The 22,756-nt window shown below is 38.0% G+C and overlaps 3 protein-coding genes across 4 annotated transcripts; all 3 read right to left on the reverse strand.

The window, feature by feature from the left end:
• Positions 1-13: 13 nt before the first annotated feature.
• LOC116286221 (uncharacterized) lies at positions 14-4,746 on the reverse strand. Its single transcript, XM_031692681.2, has 3 exons — positions 1,190-4,746; positions 320-428; positions 14-240 (listed from the first exon to the last, which is right to left on the reverse strand). The coding sequence occupies exons 1-3, from the start codon at positions 4,648-4,650 to the stop codon at positions 238-240; spliced, it is 3,573 nt and encodes a 1,190-aa protein (XP_031548541.2). The 5' UTR covers positions 4,651-4,746; the 3' UTR covers positions 14-237.
• Positions 4,747-9,496: 4,750 nt separating this feature from the next.
• Positions 9,497-20,202, reverse strand: LOC116286230 (uncharacterized). 2 transcript variants are annotated; one of them, XM_031692693.2, is made up of 4 exons: positions 19,184-20,202; positions 17,545-17,613; positions 14,727-14,810; positions 9,497-11,847 (listed from the first exon to the last, which is right to left on the reverse strand). In XM_031692693.2, exon 4 carries the CDS (start codon positions 11,832-11,834, stop codon positions 9,534-9,536), a length of 2,301 nt encoding a protein of 766 aa, XP_031548553.2. In that variant the 5' UTR covers positions 11,835-11,847; positions 14,727-14,810; positions 17,545-17,613; positions 19,184-20,202; the 3' UTR covers positions 9,497-9,533. The 2 variants fall into 2 exon arrangements, with proteins under 2 accessions (XP_031548553.2, XP_088895308.1); XM_089039182.1 differs by lacking the exons at positions 17,545-17,613; positions 19,184-20,202 and having other exon boundaries at positions 14,727-14,990.
• Positions 20,203-20,232: 30 nt separating this feature from the next.
• On the reverse strand, positions 20,233-22,745 carry LOC116286275 (peroxisomal biogenesis factor 3). Its single transcript, XM_031692740.2, has 3 exons — positions 22,057-22,745; positions 21,307-21,672; positions 20,233-20,917 (listed from the first exon to the last, which is right to left on the reverse strand). Exons 1-3 carry the CDS (start codon positions 22,631-22,633, stop codon positions 20,718-20,720), a joined length of 1,143 nt encoding a protein of 380 aa, XP_031548600.2. The 5' UTR covers positions 22,634-22,745; the 3' UTR covers positions 20,233-20,717.
• Positions 22,746-22,756: the final 11 nt, after the last annotated feature.

A 22,756-nucleotide genomic window follows, 5' to 3' on the forward strand; every position in this document is an offset into this window, starting at 1 on the left:
TACTTATGCTTTTCGTAAGCTTTGATAAACTTTTATTCATTGTCACATGCCATAAAATATTTTCGGTTTCCCGTTTGCATTCATTTCCGCTTATGTAACACTTAATGGCGTATTTCCGGTACAACGTAACTGTAGTCAATTAGTCAATCTGTTATGATTAACTTACAAAATCTAGCGGTGCTTCTTTCTAGTGCATGCGCGGATCTGGAGTCATTTGGTGACGTTACGTCTGCGTTTTCACTGAAAATGAATACAAGAAAAAAATCGATCAGAGAATTCAGTAAACAAGCAACGATTACTATGACAACGATTTCCTTACCCTTATTTGGAGAATCGGAACCGGAAGTGCAACGATAAGTACCCCCAGCAGACAGCAGGCACAGCCAATCAACTTGCCAATTATGGTTTCCGGAACAATGTCGCCATATCTACGATTAACACAATATCTAATGTCAGCTGACATGATTTCATCCAGGATATGTATATTTAATGTTTTGAAGGAAGCGTCAACTCTGGCCATCATTTTTAACATTCATCTCTCTTTCTTGCCTTCAATTCTTGAGAAACCCCAACTATACTTACCCTCCTAACGTCACCTCGCTACCCCTTCGCATCTCTACCTTTTTACTTTTGATTGCTTAGCCTCTCTTCATCTCCTTCTCACATTCACTGTTTCCCTAACGCACTTAACTACCATTACAATTAACTACCTTGCTCTTCTAACATAGCCTCCGTCACCCTCTTCTACCTGTCCATTAACTTTCCCGTTCGATTCTCCCTTTGCTCCTTTGTCCCTTTGCATCTTCTTCCTTTCTCAGCTCTACTTCCTAGCTTATCCTCTCCCCCTCTTTCATTCCCTCCCTATCTTCTGGCTCTACTATGCCCCGCTTTTTGGTTGCGATAGTGGTGCCTGTGATGTAGTGCAGTTTTCGTATGACTGTGAAAAGCTCAGTGCCGTAAGCGTGACGTGCCGTGACCGTGATACTTTCTAGAATTTTAATTGGCTGATTTTTTTCACGCGCAATATGATTGGTCTAAAGGTGCCGTGATCTTGGCGTGACCATGTTTATGCCATGTTCCGGGTATTTGATTGGATGGAGAGTAAATTCTCGTGCAATGTGATTTGTCTGGCGTATCCCTTACTGTGTCACGACCGTGTTCGTGCCGTGAACTTTTCACAAAGACTCACCCTGTAGTAGTAGTGGTGATAACAGCATACCACATGGACTCAGGAATACTAGAATACTTAGGATTATCCTGCATCTCAGCATAATAAATAACACTCGCAAAGACTGTCACCAGCACCAGATATATAAACACGATCAAACTCAACTCCGCAGTAGAACTCTTGAAGGTATTAACCAAAGATTGAAGACGGCGAGAGTGTTTCAATAGTTTGAATACGCGTACAATTCGAAGGATCCTTAGAATCTCTAGTAGACCTATTCCATAGGCTATAGATGGGCCAAATATCTGCCTCATGAGGATATCACAGTAGTAAGGTACGATGGCGAGGAGGTCGACGATACTCATGAATTTGCGCACAAAGTGAAGACGTTTTGGAGCAGTGATAAGACGGAGGAGGTACTCGATGGTAAAGAAAGCGACGCAGCCAGAATCGATGTAAAAATAAACATCTTGGTTGTTTTCTTTACAGACTTTAAGCGTCATTGAACAAGGGATAGTTTCAGTGATGCTAGCCACTGTACTAACGACTATGGCCAACATGCTAAGGAAGTAAAACATCTTCGCCTGTGTAGAGACTACAGGATCTTTCGTTGTCAACCAGATTTTTTCTCTCAGAGACGCATTTTCAGGTATTTTTCTAGTTTTTGCGAGTTTTTCTTCCTCCTTTTTCTCGATTTCCTTTCGTAGTTTTTCTAGTTTTTCAACCGCTGGCTCAAACTCGTCTTCCCAGCAACACGTACAGAGATACTCGTGTGCTACGCCAAAGAAAGAAATCTCATCGACAAAGTGACTCACGCACTCATCTTTTGGGAAATGAAGTTTCCCTGTGTAGTAAAAGTTCCAGATGTGACGAAAAATATCTGGGTCCCGGTCGAAAAAGAACTCCTCTTTATTGGCATCGTAGTATTTATTCCTGCTCACGTTACCCAGGAGGGTCTCGGGATAGACTGTAGTGAAATATTCATGAAGTTTGAATTTCCGTCCACTCACGTTTACCAGTAAAATCTTTTCATCATCCGGGAAATCAGCGAGCTGTTTCCTTGACGATTTGGAACCACACGAACTGCTTTTGCCTGCTTCAGAGCTTTTTCTACTGCCAAAGAAGTTTTTCGGTGAAAGAAAAGACAAAAAACTTCCTTTGAGAGATTCAATGGGGTTTGAAAACCTCATTGAGGATCCACCACTTTTCATGGACGATTTTGAAGAAAGTCTGCTTTGAATTGAGAACCGCGACGAACGTTCGTGATGACCGCGCGACGACACACTGGACTGGGTCGAGATTGGGTTCCTTTCTAGGTGCGGGGACCGGGAAGCAGCGCTATGAGGAGTTTCAAGGCCTGAATCACCTTCAGTGGAGTTAGAGAACCGATATGGATAGGAAATCTTGCGGGATTTTCTATCTGGTTCTTCGTAGCTTTGTGCTTTGAATGTCGGTGACAGTAAAGTAAAGTCGTTAGATCCAGTCCTACTCGACCCTATAGCAACTTTTCGACGTCTACTCTCCCGTTTTGATTCCTGACTTCGTGTAGGACTTAACATATTTCCCTCACAACTGTATGTAAAATACTCATCTGAGGAATACATTTCCCCGGATGTCGAGATACCCGGATGTGACGTAATTGGTAAGGTCATTTTCCGAAAGCTTGGCGAAAGGAGAGCGGTGCTGTGACGACCAGAGGCCTCGAATCCTGAGTCCTGAACGGAAAATCCCGAAGTTTTGGAATGGGGAGACCACGAAGCTCCGCTATCCTTCTCAGAGGAATTCGATTTCTGCTTAGTACAAGATAAAGAGATTGGACTGACTTTTCTTTTCTGAATAGAAATAACTGGACTTTCATCCTTCTCTTCGTTACTCGAAGGTTGATAATAAGGCGAGAGAAACGGCGAATCATTTGACTCTTTACCAATCCAACTCGGACACCTCTCAAAACTCCACCCCATTGGTGAATCCGATGACGTCGTATCGTCCTGTGACTCACCAGTGACGTAAATCCCCGCATGTGACGTAGCCAATGCTAATTTCACACGATTTCGTTTCTTTGTAGACAAATCCCCGGATGTAGAAGTTCCCGGATGTTCATCATGTTTGTTGTCCGTAGTGATATCCACTGGTTTGACATCATGTTGTGGACTCACTGTCACCGAGACATTTTCCCGACATTTTGTATCGAGCTTTGGCTCACTTAATGAATGCAGTCTGTTTCCAGTTTTAAGTAGATTATTACTGTCTTTGTTCGTGACATCCATAATGTCTGGTGACCTATAATAATTACTATTCAAACTTCCACGCAGCATATCCATTAAAAGATCGTCATTTTTTTGCTTTTCAAAACTTCCAGCACTAAGTTCCACCCCGTTGTTCTTTAACTTACTAAAGTTACCATTCTCTCGTTCAGAGAGTGAAGTTTCTTCGTCTTCTAGTTTGACGATATTTTCGGTGCGTTTAGGTGAAATTAGACATTTAGTCTCATCATTATTACCTTGAACTGTTTTTCTTTTCGTGTTATATTCTTTCCCACGATGAACACATGGATAACTAAAGCTGGTAGCTTTCCATCTTGTATTGCCATCAAGTTTGCTTGTACCATCTACAGACATTACGGATTGATAAACCTTTTCTTTTTCATTTTTCATCGTTTCGTTCTCGCTCTTCGTAGCTTGCAATTCATTGCCACCTGCAACTGATTCACTAGGACAGCTAATAGTAATTTTAGCAGCGGGCTTCCTGAGTTCTCTACTTTCATTATCAATAAAGCTAAGTGCATACAAATTGGTTTCATTTTCACTGGTCGTTTCATTAGTCGGATTACCATTAATTATCCCAATAATGGGATTCAGGAGATGCGAAACGTCACTCCCTACGTCTACATGGCCATTAGAAGATTCTTCTTCAAAAGCTTGTTGTCTTTCTAACAATCCTTTGAAGCTTGAAATTTTTTCTTTAACGACTTCTGTTTCCTTTTTTGAACCATTGTATTGTTCGGTTAAATTTTCGTCCTGTTTATCGATTCTTCCTTTACAGTCTAGAGTGACAGGTGTCGGTATTTTAGCATTGAAATCATCCGCGTTGTCAGTAATCTCACAGGACACCGATTCTTGAGGAACAAGAATAGAATCATCAGCTATCCTTGTGCTCAATTTACTAAACAAAAACCTCGCTCCCTCAAAAATTCTTCCATCTTTTGAACGGAGTGACCCTGAATTCCTCAGCTCAATGTCATTCGACGCCATTATTGAACTCTCCAAGTCTTTCAAATAAGGCTCCGATTTTGAAATATTCTTTTTAAGCCTACATTTTCCTTCCCAGGCAAGTTTTTGTGTTTTACTCATGGAAGTGAGAGAATAGATCGTAGAGTCCGAGCAACCCAAACTACGTTGAGGATTAGGCCGCACAACGATGAATCGTTTCTTTCTTCTACATTCTCGTAATCCGTCGTGATTTGAACTCAGTGGATCGTTCATTTTCTGTAGATAAACAATCCTTTTCCCTTTAACGGTAAATCTATTAGACTTTTCATTTACAGCAAGTTCCTTTTGCGTTTTAATACTTTCCTCATCATTCGTAGGCCAAATATTTAATTTGCGGTCTTTAAGAATATCTGATCTCGTTTTATCTTCAAGTCTTCCCTCGAGCTCCCATCCAGATGCTTCTTCATTGGGTATACCTCGTTTTTCTTTCGGAGTTGTGGTAAACCCTAGCGAGGGATTAATCTTAGTTCTCCCACATTCCTTGGAGCTCTCAACATCGGATGAATATGGAATGCGTTCTTCGGACGATCCAATTACCGCTCGATAATCGCTATCAACTCCTTGTTCACCTTCAGAAACGACACTGAACGCGTTTTTCACCAGAGTTATTAAAATATCTTTATCTGAATTTTCGAACTTATGCTCCTTAATAAAACACTCCTTCTCTGTCTCTGAGGTTTTTGTAGGATCATCTTCGATTTGTTGGCTATAATTGTAAATTGTCTTGTCTCCCAAACGATCTTGATTTAATCGAGAAGATCTTATAGACCTTGAATCTCTGTTCATGTCACTTGAATTCTTTCACATTTCGTGTACAAGATTGTTTATTTATTTACCAACTTAAATCCTTGCTAAACTTTTACCTGAGACGATGATGTTCAAAGCCGCTGAAGAAACCATCTCGCTTATTCACAAATATATTCCATTCCGCGTGAGAAGTTACAATAAAGAAAGTTTCCAGTCAGTAGAAATACGAGTGTACACTTGATCTCTTTAAAGAATCGTTCTGTAATGAAACAAAGAAGTTCTCCCTTGTCAATAGAGATGTGCCCAGCTGCGTCGGACGAGTGTGGTCCATTCATCAAAATTATTTTGTTATTTAACGTTCAGGTTCTTGTCTGCAAACAAAGTATGACTTGAATTCCATCACCTATCAGTAAGTTCCTGGCAAACAAAGTTGAGTTTAGGACATTATGAAGATTAACAAAATATCAACGACGGTGATAGGAGACTATTCAATTGGACGGACAAACCGAACGCAAACTGTTCAACCATCCAAGTCTTTCCTAAGCTTCAGTTTCTTCACGTAGTTTTTATATTTTGATTCAGAAGTCTTTATGAAAATAATTCCAGATTTTGATTTCTACTTTATCGGGTCTCGAAGAACCAAATTCTTTAGGAATCTGTTCTTCTCACAATAAAGCCTATTAGTTTTATCTTCAGTAACGCAAAGCGAGGGATTCGGTAACTAAAATCTCAGTAAGAGACCGAGTTTACGAACGCTGGATATTGATGAAAAGAATTTTGCAATAATGTTAGTAATCACGGGAGCAATGTCGTATCTTAATAGCCCAATATTTAGCAACTATTCTGTCTTAATTTCATTGGGTGAAGTCCTTATAAGGAACTATAACGATGGTGTCAGCTGCGTACAGGGTTCAAAGCGTCAAGAATAATAAAGGTTCACGAGTAGCTATCAGAAAAGTCCAAAATACGACATAAGAAATCTCACGAGAAACTATACCCCTCGCAGGGATCGGATTTTTAATTCCTTGGAAAAAAGTCTTTCATAAGTTAGTGGTTATAGCATGTGTTGAATAAATAAATATCACAAAGGAGATGAAAAGAATATTAAATAAAATACTAAAATATTTAAATGATAACGCTTAAATTATACAATACTGTCGATGTTGGCAAGTTTCGTAATTTTAGACTGAATTAGTAGAGCTATAGCTATGCTTAAGGGAATTTTTAGCGTTGTTATTTATTTTATTTATTTTTGCTTAAAACTATTCTACCTAGAGAGTAATCTTATTTTATTTTCAACCTCTTCGTCTTCTTAGTACGCTTCGAAATTTTTTGAAGAAACTTTTGGCTTCTCTGTATAATTATTCAGACTATCAGTTTGTATAGAAGTGACTTTAAATTCAAAGAAGCTAAAAATGTCATTTAACACCTCTGATTACTTAGTGAAAGCTTCATTTTTTTTGCAAATGAAATAAATGGTAAAAAATAATCTGGTACAAAAATTGCACCATTCGCTCATCCAAACAAGCCCGGAACTAAGCAGCCTGATATGTAAATTTAGGAAAAAGGAATTAAGGTCAAAAAAAGTTACGACCTTGAATTCAGTGGACTTTTTAGAACTAAGGGATTCTTGACTATCACATCCCCATAATGCCTTGCGTTTTTGGGGGGTAACCAATCAAAAAACTGTCCCAAATTGAAAGGTTTCTTAATTGAGTTCATACTGTAGATGCTTTTATCTGTACAATACTGATTATCAGTTTATTCCAAGTTATTTTTGCGTTAACAGATCATCAAGAGTTTTGGTCTTACAGAAAATGTATTGACTTACGAAAAAATGTTTAAAATTCACCTTAAACGTCTTCAAGCTTCTATTTTTTTTTCTGTTTTTTACTTCTTCACTTTATATTTGGATACCAAACAAGGTATTTTCAACATTGTCTGATCAGCCTTCAGCAAAATAAGTGGGGTTTTACCCTCTGGTTACCCCCCAAAGACGCAAAGGATTATGGGGATGTGAAAGTCGAGAATACTCCTAGTTCAGGTCGAAGTTCAGGTTAAGGGATACCTCTAATTCTACCTCTAAGTATTAACCTGAACTAGGAGTATCCCTTAACCTGAACGTGGACCTGATTTAGGCCACGACACACTATGCCGGATAAATTTGAGTCCGAATTTTTATTTATTCGGTTAGGCCTACCGTCCACACTAGTCCGGGCGAATCCGGAACAATTCTTCACCGAAAACGAATTTTCGAAATGGAACCGAATAAGTAAAAATTCGGATTCAAATTTATCCGGCATAGTTGGACGGGGCCTTAGGAGTATCCCTCAACTTGATTTAGTGTTGTAAAGGGAGCCGAACTGAAATTTAAAAAAATAATTTAGCGCTGTTTATTTTCTTACTAGTCATTAAAGAGCTCAATATTATTTTCTTGAGTAATTTGGTGTCAGACCTCACAGAGTCTCTTGCAGCGGATTGAGTCACGATAAGAATTGAAAGTAATTTCGGCTAATTTTTGCGGGCAAACAGGGGAAAATTGTGCCAGATTGATATGAATTAGTTATGAGAACAAGCTTCCAATTATGGTCTGATCACGATAAGATCAAGAATCTGTTAATTAGGAATTATATATTGAACCAATTATCATTTTTCTCGGAATTATTACCTTTGACAATATCCTAACCATTTTTGATACGCGTCTATACAATTATGTGTCAGCGGACATATAAATCACCCATAATGCCTTGCTAGGTAACTTGTTGACTGGAACTAAGATGCCAATAATGCGCATGCGCAAACCTGTTTATTACATTATTGAATAATATATATATATATATATATATTGTTGAACCTCCCATACGTTATAGCATTAGAAAGATCGATAAGATTGTGAGATTAGGATTTATGAGCTTTAATATTTAAAGGCACTGTTAGCCACGGCTTAGGATCGCTTCAAAGATTCACTAGATAGAATATTGAACTTTATGCTTCCTAAGGGAGCAGTTTTATAAAATATTTATATATAATTAAGCTGAGTATTTTACATACTCTGACTTAGTGAGTTAGCCATGCCCTGACTTAGATCAGCCCAGAGGTTGTTTCAGGGTTCTATTTGTGAGTTAGCCATGCCCTGACTTAGATCAGCCCAGAGGTTGTTTCAGGGTTCTATTTGTGAGTTATCTGTGCCCTGACTTAGATCAGCCAAGAGGTTGTTTCAGGGTTCTATTTGTGAGTTAGCCATGCCCTGACTTAGATCAGCCCAGAGGTTGTTTCAGGGTTCTATTTGTGAGTTATCTGTGCCCTGACTTAGATCAGCCCAGAGGTTGTTTCAGGGTTCTATTTGTGAGTTAGCCATGCCCTGACTTAGATCAGCCCAGAGGTTGTTTCAGGGTTCTATTTGTGAGTTATCTATGCCCTGACTTAGATCAGCCCAGAGGTTGTTTCAGGGTTCAATCTGTGAGTTAGCCATGCCCTGACTTAGATCAGCCCAGAGGTTGTTTCAGGGTTCTATTTGTGAGTTAGCCATGCCCTGACTTAGATCAGCCCAGAGGTTGTTTCAGGGTTCTATTTGTGAGTTAGCCATGCCCTGACTTAGATCAGCCCAGAGGTTGTTTCAGGGTTCTATTTGTGAGTTATCTGTGCCCTGACTTAGATCAGCCCAGAGGTTGTTTCAGGGTTTGATCTGTGAGTTAGCCATGCCCTGACTTAGATCAGCCCAGAGGTTGTTTCAGGGTTCTATCTGTGAGTTAGCCGTGCCCTGACTTAGATCAGCCCAGAGGTTGTTTCAGGGTTATATCTGTGAGTTAGCCATGCCCTGACTTAGATCAGCCCAGAGGTTGTTTCAGGGTTCAATCTGTGAGTTAGCCATGCCCTGACTTAGATCAGCTCAGAGGTTGTTTCAGGGTTCTATCTGTGAGTTAGCCATGCCCTGACTTAGATCAGCCCAGAGGTTGTTTCAGGGTTAGATCTGTGAGTTAGCCATGCCCTGACTTAGATCAGCTCAGAGGTTGTTTCAGGGTTCAATCTGTGAGTTAGCAATGCCCTGACTTAGATCAGCCCAGAGGTTGTTTCAGGGTTCTATCTGTGTGTTAGCCATGCCCTGACTTAGATCAGCCCAGAGGTTGTTTCAGGGTTTGATCTGTGAGTTAGCCATGCTCTGACTTAGATCAGCCCAGAGGTTGTTTCACACTCTTATACAGTCTTATTATTGAACACTTGATATCTGTCGGTCATGGCTGACGTTTTGTGACAAATTATAAGTTTGTGTTTATGAGTAATTTCCTACAAAACGACGCTAATGAGTCAGACCTTGAAACCAAGAATATGAGCGTAATTCATTTTGATATTTATACTAAGGTACCATTAAGCTGTGGCTTGAACACTACACTCGTTTTTATCCCAGCCACTTCTTCAAGGGACTGGATCCGTTCCAACTGTGTCCGTAAAGAACTGGTAACAAAGTGTCCCAAGTCCCTAACGGCTGATTCAACGTGCCATCGCTTGCGTTTGATTTGTGCTTCAATTATCTGCAAGCTGAGAGCATTATCATTCATCTCTCCTTTTTGGTACTCGTAGAGGTTCATGCTTAGCTTTATTGACTTTCTTAGGTTTTTCTTTTCAATTTTTAAGGTCTGTTCATCGGGTTCGGTTTCTTTATCGTCTCTTACAAGTTCATTGTTAAGGTTCTTCAAACTCTCCAAGACGTCCGCCATTTTGTTTTGCTCGAGGATTCTTAGGTCCATCAGTCTCATCTCACCCGAAAAACGGTCGATTTTTTGCTTTAGTTCCAGTTCTCTCGCTTTCTCTTGCATCAACACCTCCTGGCATCCTTGAATGTCACGTGGTTGTGAGTCTATGGAGTTGCTATGGGAACAGTAATCAGATATTTCACTCACCGTGCTCACTGTGAAAGAATCCGCTGAACAGCAAGGAACGGCAGTCGAGCTGATTTCTGATTGGTCGTATGGTAAGATTTCTGTTTGCTTTGCAATAATGACGTCTTGATCGCTTTCGTTACCTTTTCCAAAGTCACTGACTTCAACGTCATTTATGACGTGTTCATTGTCAAAGCCGTCCATTTCCGCAACATCTTCAGTTACGTTATTTAAAAGATCATTATTGATAACGTCAAGAGTTTCCAAGTCTTTGCTCTTTATGACGTCATAACTTTTCACGGGATCAACAGTTAGGTCATTTTTACTGACGTCATCGGTCTTTGAATTGACTTTCCCCATAATGTCCCATGTTTTGTCGTCCTCAATCGAAGGAGAATCTACAGTTTTGGATTCTTCGTTCTCCATCTCCTCGCCACTTTTGATGACGTCATCACTTACGACACAATTGATTTTGACGTCATACTTATACAAGTCATAGATAGTTGTCTGTTTGTTTTCAGTGGAGCTGTCAGAGTGTTGCTCGCTTATTCCAGTATCGTGGTCTGTATCGCTGCTTCTTCTTTCTCTTTCTTTAACAATTTTCTCTCTGTCAAAACTCACGTTGTAGAGTGGGATTTTTTCTTTATCAAGATCTAAATATCTCTTGTAACGATTCAAAGCCTTCTTGGTTTGTTTGTCGGCTTTGCCGAGAGCTTTCAAGCATTTTCTTTGACTGTTGATCAGCTGAATGAGTTTTCGTTTCGTTTCTTCTTCGTTTTGTTGCTGTATTCCGGGATGAATTCTTTGAGAGGAATGTAAGCATGCCACGTGGAAGTCTGCCAACCTCTGGTCAACAGTTCGGCTCACAACCTTTTCTATCTTGATTTTGTTAAGCTCTTCGCGAACATGCCTATGAACACGACGATATTCCGACGGTTTATTGATCGCATCTACGACAATGTATTGATCATTGTTTCCAGATTTCGTATCACTTTTATGGCAATGCAAATGTTTTGGTTTGCGACTGTGGTGTTCGACTGTTTTCTTTCGTTTTTTCCCCATTTTTTCATCCATTTTTTCGCAAGATGAAACATGGGATGATTTGTTTTCTCTTACGTCATCTGCTGACTTCCATTCTTTTTCCCCAAATTTTGTTTTTCCTCCACTCTCCTTACTCTCATTTTTGTCTTTCCAAGACGTGATATCCTGACTAACGGGACGTTTCTTCGTTTTCCTTTTCCTTCTTTTCACTTCCCCTTTTTCATTTTCATTTTCTCTTCCATTTCTTGTAACTCCTTGGTCCTCAGAAGATGTTTCTTGTATCCTCTTGGGAAACTCACTTTTAGATTTCAAACTCTTTTCTTTTCCTGGGGCTGTTTCTGCAAAAAGCAGCTTTCTTGAACACTTTCCTGCCTTCGACCTACTCGCTGCCTCGTCCAATTCTTGTCTTTTCTTATTATCCATGACACAAACGTGTCTTAGACAGCTTTTCTCTGACACAGCACCTCGTAAACAATTCTTCCATTCTGTAATTTCTAACGATGATGTTGAACTATGACGCACTCGCTTTTGCCGTGTTCTTGATCTCGAGTTCCGGACTTCTTTGTCCCGTTCCTCCACTTCCACAGACATGTCACTGAAATCAGTGGTTTCCAATTGAAACGTTGAATCGACCCTCGCCAAGGAACACAAGATATGTTTACTGGACGTCCTTTCCGTCAGGCCTGAAATGACGTACTTCCGGCCGTTCAAGTTGACTTTGATGAAAGGCATGTTGCAATCCAACCTTAAAAGAACAAACAATGGCAGTTAGATTCACTTTTCGCGGGCTTCCTGTGAAACATTGTCTCATTTTGATAGCAGTCTGGGAAGATCTCGCCCTAAGTCCTTTGCGTCTAGCATAACACAGGGATACCGTAATATATGACCGAAATAAATTTACAATACAGCAAATAAGATAGAAATAAGCCGAAATTATGATAGAAGAATTAACAAAAATTCCCTTGGGGGGAGGGTAAGAGGTGAATGCTTGTCTCACACGTGTTTAAAATTTCCAAACCATTCTTTCACGTTTTAGCCCTACAGGCTTCGTTTATCATCTTCATTATCCAGACTTAGGGGCTACCTTTACCATGACAGTGCCATGATAATGCACCTCAAGGCTACGTAGCCGCGTCAGCTGTCTTAAGAGAGACCATTAAGCTTTCAGTAGCCCAGAACAGACTGTTTCGATTCTTATCATCTTGCTATTGACCTAATTGCTTTCCATTCGGTTCAGTGGATTCACACATCGATCATTACGTCATTCAGTCGATTCAATCAATGATACATTACGTCATGTACCTGACACGAGTTGCTACCTGATACGAGTTGCGCAGATAACTATAAAGCCTAGTGTCAGGTGGATAACTAACAGTGATTTTATATCAGGAATAGAGGCTTCCCACCATCAAGTAACAGTCAGTCGTACAGTGGACTCTATTGATCTCTCTCTCTCTGATGCGAGACGGGTTCGCGTGATTCCCAGGCTCGTTGTCATGTGTGAGTGGAATTGCTTGTGCGTTCTCCAGTGCTTCCAGGGGTTTCCTTCTAAATTCCAATTCAATTTTGCGCTGAAAGCTATGACTTGGGAAAGTGAGCAATCACTTCAAGTGCATGTGTTTTACATTTTTAGCGCTTTCGTCAAATAATATTTAGTTAAAATCTTGAGGGCCTATCACAAAGCAGACTCTATTCTAAATATACCAATATCATTATCATTTAATGAGGAACCTCAATGATCTGTTAGCGTTATGAATGGGCTCTAGATCCCAGTATGATAAGCCTAGTCGAATCATAGATAACCTTGACCTCTGCTCTGTTTACTCGTGTAAACTACATGGATATCGTCTCGTGGGGCTAAAATAACCCGTGTAAGTGATACTCTGTTGTAGAGCACCTCAGTGCTCGTCAGCATGTGTGAGCGATACTCGTTTATAAGACAATAAAACATTCCATAACTAAGTAATTCAGGTCAAGCGGAGATCTTAAAACGTGCCGTGAGTCATACGGTAGTTATACATCATTATTTCTAGGGGCGTTAGGGTTACTATTATTGGATTTGGTGAGAACATCTTGTAGGTCGCGAAGACAGTTTAAAATCAGCCTTTAACGCCCATAAGATAAATCTTAATTAAGAGCTGAAAACAAAGAATTCGCAGCATAGGGAGAGAGAGCCAAGTCTGGGGATAAATTAAAAACAGAGCAACAGCAGAGCTTCTAGTTTGGGATTCCTCCAGATTCATTAATAGCACCGGAATTTAGGTCCCTGGGAATGAGAAATAGAATCACCAACATGGGATTTCCCCAAGGCTCATCACTAGGACCGGGATTAAGGTCCCTTGTAATGAGAAATAGAATCACCAATATGGGATTTCCCAAAGGTTCATTACTAGGACCGGAATTAAGGTCACTGGTAATGTGAAATAGAATTACCAACATGGGATTTCCCAAAGGTTCATCACTAGGACCGGAATTCAGGTCACTACGAATGGGAAATAAAATCACTAGGACAGTACGTTTGCGAAAACGGATGCTGTAAAATGAGATTGGGACCTCTCATCGGAATCCTACTCCATTAACTGACAGATACTATCTCTATGACATTATTTGGTGTTCTCAGCAGCTGTGAATTAGAGAGCGTTTAGTCTATGCACATACAGCGCACATGTTATGAAGAACAGACTCTGTATTTAAACAGGCACTCAACTAATAACAAGAGTACTAACATCTGGTCTGTTATAGTGTATTGCCTTAGACATGTTACTGTGGTTATTTGTGTAGGACATATGTTGGGCTGACAGTCGGGAGTAACGAAGTTGGTGGTAGAAGGAGTTATTGCGAAAACTACTGTCGAGGCATTGAACGCAAAAGAAAAAAAAGAAAAGAAAAGGAGAGGAGAGGAGAGGAGAAACGTAATTTTTATATTGAATTGTGAATTGTTGCTTAAAGATGAACCGATATTTTGCCGAGAAGGAAATAAGATAATATATTAAAGATTACGATTTTTATCTAAGCATAAGCTGGAAAACCTAGAGCATGTATGACAGAATAAAAGAAGAAGCCTTTCTCATTACCTGGGAATGTACTTACGAAATTTTAACACTGTTATTACATGGCGTGGAGGACGACTGAATGCTTAGTCCAGGTCGTGAAGTAATGAGATCTACATGACTTATGCTATTTTGGAGTGCGAGATAACGGCTAAGAGCTAGTAAGTTTCTAAAGCCCCGTTTACACTAGCAATTTTTGCAGCGATTTTGTCCATAATAAATAATGGTAAAGAATTTATTTGTAAAGTTTTTTTCAGGATACCAAGATTTTCCTAGACGAATGTCTCTTTTGAAGGATGAAACAAAATATTTCATATTTCCGAAAATTGCCACGAAAATCGCAGCAAAAATCGCCGCAAAAATCGCCAGTGTAAACGGGGCTTAATTAAGCTAGAAAAAAGATTTTAAATACAGAGTAAAAAGATTTAAATTTGCAGGTTTTGTGTGCAGTTACTTTCTACACAAGATTTTGTAGCAACTTGACCTAAACTTCGTCCTTAATCCGACAAATTATTAATTAATTTCGATTAATATTTTCATCGAGAAAGGTTGTCATTATACAGTGTATAATTACCTTATCGCTCGCCAATAGTTCTTGTTTAACGCGTAGTTTTCTTGATTTAGGAATTCTGCGTCTTTCCACTTCAAACTCTCAGATCTGTTGACAAGAAATTCGATAATTCTCTTCAAACAAAATGTCAAACTTGACCGATCTTTGGAGTGCGTCCTTCAGTGTTTTGTAAATGAAGGAAAAGGAAACACGGCCAAGGAAGTTTGACTTTCCTTTCATCGGTTTTAGTAATCTTGAATCTGAACAAACAATATGATACCCAGACCGAAAAACCGAACAGATTGAAAAAATATTATGATTATTATTACCTCGGTTGTATGTCATGCCCATTGGGTGATGACAGACTCGCAGCGTACGTTTTGGAATGTCAAAGATATCAAATCAAAACCCGGGAAAATTTTGTGCTTTTAAAAAACCTTTCAAGTGTTGGAGCCGCCAAAAAAATCTCTAAGTAAATCCGACACTATTTCTACGGAAGCGCTTGAGTCCTTTATTAGTTTTCAAAACTGAATAAATGAATACATTTATTGATACAGGGCCTACGAAAGATTAACAGATGAATAGCTTTCTCAAACACATTATTGGCTTCCTTAAACAACGATTATTAAAATTGGTCGGGCAGTTGAATGGGTTTCAAACATTCTTAGAGAGCACTTTATTGGTTTATATGACAGTTAACTGGGTTTTGACAGGATGATTTTTCTATTCTCAAGAAAAAAAATGTGTTATCATTTTCTTTTCCGGCATTTTAGCCTTTATTGATCATCATGAGTAACACAAACTTGAACAATAACAAAAAGAAAATGATTTTTAAAATTTTTAAATGTTCAGCAAAATTTTGTCCTTTATTTTGTACATATTGCTACTGATTCAGTAGATTGTCTCCCGACCCCTCTCATGGACAGTAAATTATCGTCGTCTACTAGAGCTACTACTGATTCAGTAGATTGTCTCCCGACCCCTCTCATGGACAGTAAATTATCGTCGTCTACTAGAGCTACTACTGATTCAGTAGGTTGTCTCCCGACCCCTCTCATGGACAGTAAATTATCGTCGTCTACTAGAGCTACTTCATCATCCATCCAAAATCATCCATAATCTTTAAACATCTGAAACTATCTTATAGTAAAATCGATCTTTAAATAAGATTTTCGAAAATGCAAATTGAAGCGCAGAACTCATTACGACGAAGTATACAGACGAAAAGAGAAATTGTACGACTCCGAACCGTATTACGGATAGTACGAATACTATCATTATATTATATCATATTCATACTTGTTTAAAAAAACGAAAAATCATTTACATTACAAGATTGAATTAATGGAAATGTAAAATATAGTTCCGGCTTCACAACCGCGAACCAAAGCAAGAGGGCCTCTCGCAAAAGACGCGAGGAGTCGTTCAATCGACTTACTAATGCACAAGGAGTAAATTAGCCAGTAGTACACCAATCAATCACTCATATCAATCTCTTTTCACGAATAAAAAGCTTTTTAGCTACTTAACAGAGATAGATATCTGCTTAATTAAATGAGTACAGAACATACCATTAACATAACTAAACTGTACGTCCAAACTAACTATACTATGTTCTGTTTTTGAGGGGAAAATTTAACATCCAGTTAATAAATATATCATTTTTGATTTGAGTACGTAAGTGAAAACTCTTATCGAATAACATTTTTTAGCAATAATCTTTTACGTCTTAAATTCTATAATGTCTGCGGAAATAAAATCTTGGGAAAATCTTTTCTAGATCCTACCTCAATCGCTGTATTTCACCTAAACAGTTCTCTTCAATACTGCACAGTACGTTTGTCAATTTGTTCAATTTTGATTAATCATATTTTTATAGTGATAATCTAGCATACTGGTGATAAATGTTAACCCCTTCTCTTTATTCGCTGCAGTCCTTGAACTAAATTCTTAGCATTCAAATTTCTATATTTTCACTATCGTTGCTTTGTCTACAAAAAAGAAAATAAATTCCATTGTACAAATTTGTTTGTAAGGTTCTATGAAAACATGATCTGAAATAATAGATGCATGGTCGTTTTTACACTCTCATTATAATGTCTTCAATAACTTGCCTTGAAAGGTGTAGTTTGGACTGAAAACGTCTAATTTCACCACCTCAAAGACCAAAGGTTTTGAGACGTTGTTGTCGCGAAATTTTGTACTTAGAGCTATTAAAGCAGAAAATTTCATGGCTAAAAAGCCTTAACAAAGATAGCTTAAGTTTCCTAATTTTGCTAAGCTATGAACGCGCGCTATTTTGAAGAATTTATTTCCACATATTACATTTTAACCTCATGCAAAGTCGCTTGATCACTAAGTACAAATATTTTTCTTATTTGATGTAAATTCTCCGTATTTCTTTGTTGCTGGGGTTAATTGATTTTTCGTATGGAATATTCAACAGCAGATGAAACGATATGACAAAAATATTACATTAAATCTAGAATACTTAGTGTGTGAACGGTTCAAACGAGATATTTTCAGTTATATTCTTCTAGAGTAATGAGTATTTCTGGAGTAAATATAGAAAATATTCTTTACAGGAAAAACGTCGACGAATATTGAACACCCAATTCTCTTCCGTTTACGCTAAATTATAGAATCATATATTTTGAGCAAAAAGTAGTCGTATTTTTCTGCTGTTAAGAAAGCGGAATTTCTTGATATTTTTATAGTTTGAACTTTGGTTTGAGAAGCCTTGGCCTCTAGTTTTAAGAGCAAGGCTCGAAATGTACAGTTAAGAATCATAATGAGTACTAGTATGACTCGCGTGTAAACAGGTACAAGAGATCTCACTTACCTCTCAATTTCATCGAGTTTTAGTCTAACCTCATCTCGTACTTCCTAGCCTTGTGCCAGACTTTCGATTCTATGTGAAATGGTGAGAATGTATTCCATTAGTCTTCGTTAGCCATCTGATTGCATCCAACAAACTTTCTATACTAATTTGGCTTAATCTCGCGCCGTAGTTTAATCAGAGACCGCTAAAACACAAACCGCTCAGCGTGAAAACATGTACTAGTGAAAACATTACCTGTATACATCAATCAAACCTGCTGTAATCCCGGCTAATCTTGTAAATCCATGTGAATATACTAGGATCCTTAGTTTGTTCCGCGTCTGATGGCATGATAATCATTCTTGATAAGAAACTAGTTAATAAGAGACATCGCATTCGTTTGATTTTCTTTAGCGAATGGGACCAGTTCAAAACAAAACAAAAAAGAAACACCCATCGTAATTTAATCACTGACTTAAACAATCTTCAAGAAATAAATCGGCATTTCTTTGAACTGTACAGAAATTAAAAGAATATAAAGTAGAAAAAACTATGGATCAGAACTTTGAAATTCTGTAGAGTACCAGAGCCTAAAAAAATGGAATGGAATCGTTCGAATATGATTGATCGGACCGCTAGTCTTCATCAACTTTTACACCTGTTTCATTAGATTTCAAATTCTGTAAGCCAAACTAGCCAGCTATAGTCGAGGTACTGTTTTTATTGTATAGGTACTTTGAGACACTGTAGCTTTTTTTTTTTTTTGGGCGTAAAGGAAGCGAAAAATTAATGAGTTCGCGCGCGAGCGAATCCCGAAATCTCTGGTTACAATCAACAATTCCACAAGTACTTTTTAAAACTCTTCTAAAACCTTTTAAGAGTTGAAAGCTCGTTAAATGAATAATTTTTCGTTTCTAAACAAAAAAAGGTATTATGATCTAGAGTTACAGCTTAGAAAAGAGGTAAAAATAACACAAAAAAGATTAAGGAAATTTCTTTCTATAATTCCTATATAAGTTCAAAATAAGATATTTCGTTTTCGTTTTCAATAATATTTTACTGTATTTTTTCGTTATTTGATTGTATTTTAGCAATAAATTCCAATTAGTAGTGATTTCTGAGGTATTTCTTAATTTGTATCAACGTTTTTACTCTTAAACGAGGGGCCATTATGCCAAATACTTCGATTCCTTTACCTAGACGTTGCGCCAGAAAACGATAAATAGTATACTAAATATTGGATGGCAAAAGTTTGATATCTCATTAAGATGACTTCCCAAAACAAACTGTACAAAATATCGAACTTCTTTTGTCTAGATTTATATTTTTTCGCAACAAGGGTTGGCTTAAAAACGCTGTTAACGCGACCTCTTAAAAGCCAACTTATTCTGCGCAGACAAGCTAGATTTCATAAATAGCTAGAGAAAAAGCCCATTGTAAAATAAGTCTAGGTTTTTCTTAAATCTGAAGTATTTATTGTACGTTGGATTACATGAAGACAATTTCCGATATTTAGACTGAAATGACTGACAAAATGTTTGAAAACTTTCTTGTAAGAAATATTAACTAATGAATGATACATAGATCACGGTTTCCGTAAAGATTCTTTTCCTTTTCCTTTCCTATCTCTTACATTTATTACAATACACAATCAACTCACCAATATTCGCTTGTCCACTACCAACTTTCTTTATAAATTCGTCTGGAGAGGATTTCAGTTAGTGTACACTTCCAATTACTCCTAATCTTTCTCTCTGATGCTTTAAAACATTTGAAAACTCCGATCAACTACTTTAGTAAGTTAAAAAAGCGGCTCTTCTTTCCTCGTCTTTTTGTCAGCATACGAAAGGATGGTACAATAGGTATTTAACTGTAACAAGTCGTACAGCCTTTGTGGCTGGTTATCAAGCGTTTTATTTCCTTAAACAAAGAACTGTGACGGATGATGTAGTCTAGCAGATCTAACGTTAATGAGATCTGTCATTGATTGAGCCCTTAATTCCTATTTTGACAACTACTAAGTCAACAAATATTGGGATTGAATGACTAGTCTTCTTTATGAGCCTTCACTATTGGTAAACCTAGTGTAGACAATACATACTTCACATACCGCTGTTAGACTATAGATTAATTCCACAACCATCTGCACACTATTCATTACAAAAGCCTGTATATGTATAGAAAGTCATGCAGTTTAATGTACCCAGACTCCTTTACGAGCTAGACTTAAGCGTTACCAGAATCCTTAGCAAAAGCGTTGTACTAAGAAATTTCTGTTAGAAATGGATGGATCCAGAATCCTCCTGGAGTTTGCTGTACCCAGAATTCTCTTCGAGACTTTGATGTCCCCAGAATTCTTGGTGTGCTCAGAATCTATTTTTGATAGATTGGTCCTCTGCAATTAGTGGGATTGTATGCTGTCTGCCCCAGAATCCTTTACTGGAGTTGAAGTACCCAGAATCCTCTGCAGAGTCAAAGTGCACAGAATCTTGAAATTCTCTGCGAGCATCCAGCATCGTCTGTGGGAGTTGAAGTACCCAGAATCCTCTGTGGGAATTAAAGTACCCAGATTCCTCTGAGGGAGTTGAAGTACCCAGAATCTTCTGCAGCTGAGTTTAGTACTCATGATACTTTGCAGTCTTGTAATTCGACAACACTTTGAGATAAAGGTAAGCTTAACTAGTTTGGTGAAAATGAAATTGCTGGAAATTTGTTTAAAGTAGAAAAGCTTTATGTTTCACTGACATTTCTTTACAATTACAAAACTCTGCCACTTTGCAAACCTAGCTAGCTACATCTATTTACAGTACATAACAATCATAATTATAAACAGCTACATTTGCAAAACATATTATTTGCAAAGAGCTGAATCAGATATTTTTACGCTAGTTAAATGCTCATAGATCTTACAACTAATCTAGGAAAATCATTGGTTTGTAATGTTTTTTTTTAATATCTCAAGTCTTTTATCTATTATTGTTTTTGCTGTGTGATTCTTGAAATGAAGGAGATGTAGGATGGGTTACTGGTTATCTTTTGATGTCACACACTTTTCTCTCATTTAATAAAAGCTGAGATGCTTAGTACTAATTAATATTTTTGAGATATATTAGTAATATAATGTCTCCTCTTATATATAATACAAAATGTTGTAGAAACGTATACATTTAGGTGTGTGTTGCATGAGCCTTGAATTAGTCTACTTCAGTACTAAAAGCTTCATAAATATTAGCAGCAAAGTCTCCAGAACACCTGACCTTGAATAAATCCTGTATATAGCTGCTATCGGCATCACTAAACATGTGATGTATCTGTCCATTCATTATTGGGATGATCTTTGCCAGGGGGAGGCTGACTGATACTTCTAGGGGGGAGCCACTAACAGCACCAAGTTCTTTTGTAATACGAAATAAGAAAGACATTAGTACTTGTATTATATAGTGTGATTATTATCATGGACAATGATGATGATGACTATTCTTTGATGATAGTGTCACATGTTGATGGTATAAATGATGATGGTGATGAATGGCAATGATGATGATGATTAATGCAATTTTAATGGCAAATAATAATAACGATGCTGTCTATCAATAGGCTGTTAGCATGATGGCATGATTTTTCTTTCGTATTCAAATTTGTATTTCCTTATGAGAATAGTAAATGAGAATTGTAAGACAATTGGTGCTAATGAACTGAGCAAAAGAAAGTGTGCAAGGGATTCTGGTAGTTGTAGTAAATGATGCTATACAAAATGATGACAAAATATGGTCATTTATTTACCTGCACTATAGCTATCTGGTTCAAAAAATGCTGCAACATTGTTAATAACATGGTTGAATGCAACATCTAAGCATGACTGCAGAACAGCATTACAATCTTCACTCTCCAGAACATCAAGGGTCTCTTCTACAAGGTTAACAAATTTTGTATCATCCTCGTCTTCCATATTATAAAGGCCCTGAAAGTCCCTTGGGACCATAAAGTGACAGAAGGGTCTTGAACTTGCAAATGATCTTTCTCCATTTCTTAGTTTAGTAGAGTGGTATGTGTGCTGCGAGAATTCAAATGTCTGACGGATGTGATTGATCAGATGTTGAAGCTCAGATGGAGTGAAATTTTCCTTCAAGGAAACTTCATCAAGAATGGCTGAAAAAAAAAAAATTCATGGATTTATACAAGGTTAGTTTGCAGAGTTGACAAATTCGTTCCTGCTTTTGCTTAGTAATAGGTCCACGATTAAATATATAATGCATGGACATGGCTCTGTGCTGTGATATAAACATGCTGGGAGATGTAGAGCAAGATAGAAGCAATCTTAGGAACACAAGGGATAGCTAAGTGTTGCTCTTGCTTCTCGATAAGACCAAAAGTAAAACAACAGCAGAACTAAGTCATCATTTAAAGAATTACGCTTGATTTATTTTACAAACAATTTATGGACTTTTACCTCACCCCCTGGGAAGAAGATGCCATGTGACTGTACCTATGTGCAATATGCTTTCTTTTAGCATTAACTAGTTAAGTTCGTACCTTCGGTTGCTTTCTTTACAGCAACTATCATATCATCCAGTCCCTCACTCATCAAGTATTTTACAAGTGCTAAGTATTTCTTCTGAATCTCTTCAGCAACACGCATCTTTCTGCCATTAGAACCTTGCTCATCAGTGCAAACCAAGCTATCTAAATACATATAACCACCGATGATATTTAGCTGTACGCGTAAGAAAACAAACAGAAGACAAGACGAGTAAACTGCAGAAATTGTACGAGCAAAGCTCGACACTTTTAACTCTTCCCAAAGTTCGAGTTTGTTGTCAGGTTTTTCGCGAAGTTTTGAAGTAATTTCTTCGCTATTAAGTTTTTCGAGCAACGAATCCCTGAGAGACGGGATAAGAGAGTAAAGAGTGATGCTACAAGTTCTCTGATTGCTCTCAAAATGATGTTGTTTGCGAGCTCGTTCAAGATATTCTCGTTCTTGTTGTTGTTTCCATTCAGTGACGCGCCATTTTGCATATCTTGCTGCAGCATAAAAACCAACAATCGCCACTCCACCAATGAGTAGTTTACGTCGATGACGCTGCAAGAACCCCTTGATGCTTGCCCACATACTCAAGAATAATTATTTACGGGGTAAGGCCTAAGATCGCGTAAAAAAAAGGACAAAAATTTGAGGCAAAACCGAAGATGAACTGATCGAACACTGAATATGGTCAGCGGTTATCATTTTTAT

The sequence above is a fragment of the Actinia tenebrosa genome, unplaced genomic scaffold (assembly GCF_029948245.1).
Source record: "Actinia tenebrosa isolate PJP-AT-01 unplaced genomic scaffold, QUT_ActTen_1.0 PGA_scaffold6__47_contigs__length_16458017, whole genome shotgun sequence".
Lineage (NCBI taxonomy): Eukaryota > Metazoa > Cnidaria > Anthozoa > Actiniaria > Actiniidae > Actinia > Actinia tenebrosa.

Bases quoted from the DNA above. Each gene is read 5' to 3' on its own strand.
- LOC116286221 (XM_031692681.2), bottom strand. From the start codon at position 4,650: ATGAACGATCCACTGAGTTCAAATCACGACGGATTACGAGAATGTAGA. The intron at 429-1,189 runs GTGAGTCTTTGT...TGTTAATCGTAG, and splicing joins ATCACCACTACTACTACAGG to ATATGGCGACATTGTTCCGG.
- LOC116286230 (XM_031692693.2), bottom strand. From the start codon at position 11,834: ATGCCTTTCATCAAAGTCAACTTGAACGGCCGGAAGTACGTCATTTCA.
- LOC116286275 (XM_031692740.2), bottom strand. From the start codon at position 22,633: ATGTGGGCAAGCATCAAGGGGTTCTTGCAGCGTCATCGACGTAAACTA. The intron at 21,673-22,056 runs GTACGAACTTAA...TTTTTTTTTCAG, and splicing joins TGTAAAGAAAGCAACCGAAG to CCATTCTTGATGAAGTTTCC. The intron at 20,918-21,306 runs GTAAATAAATGA...GTATTACAAAAG, and splicing joins ACCAGATAGCTATAGTGCAG to AACTTGGTGCTGTTAGTGGC.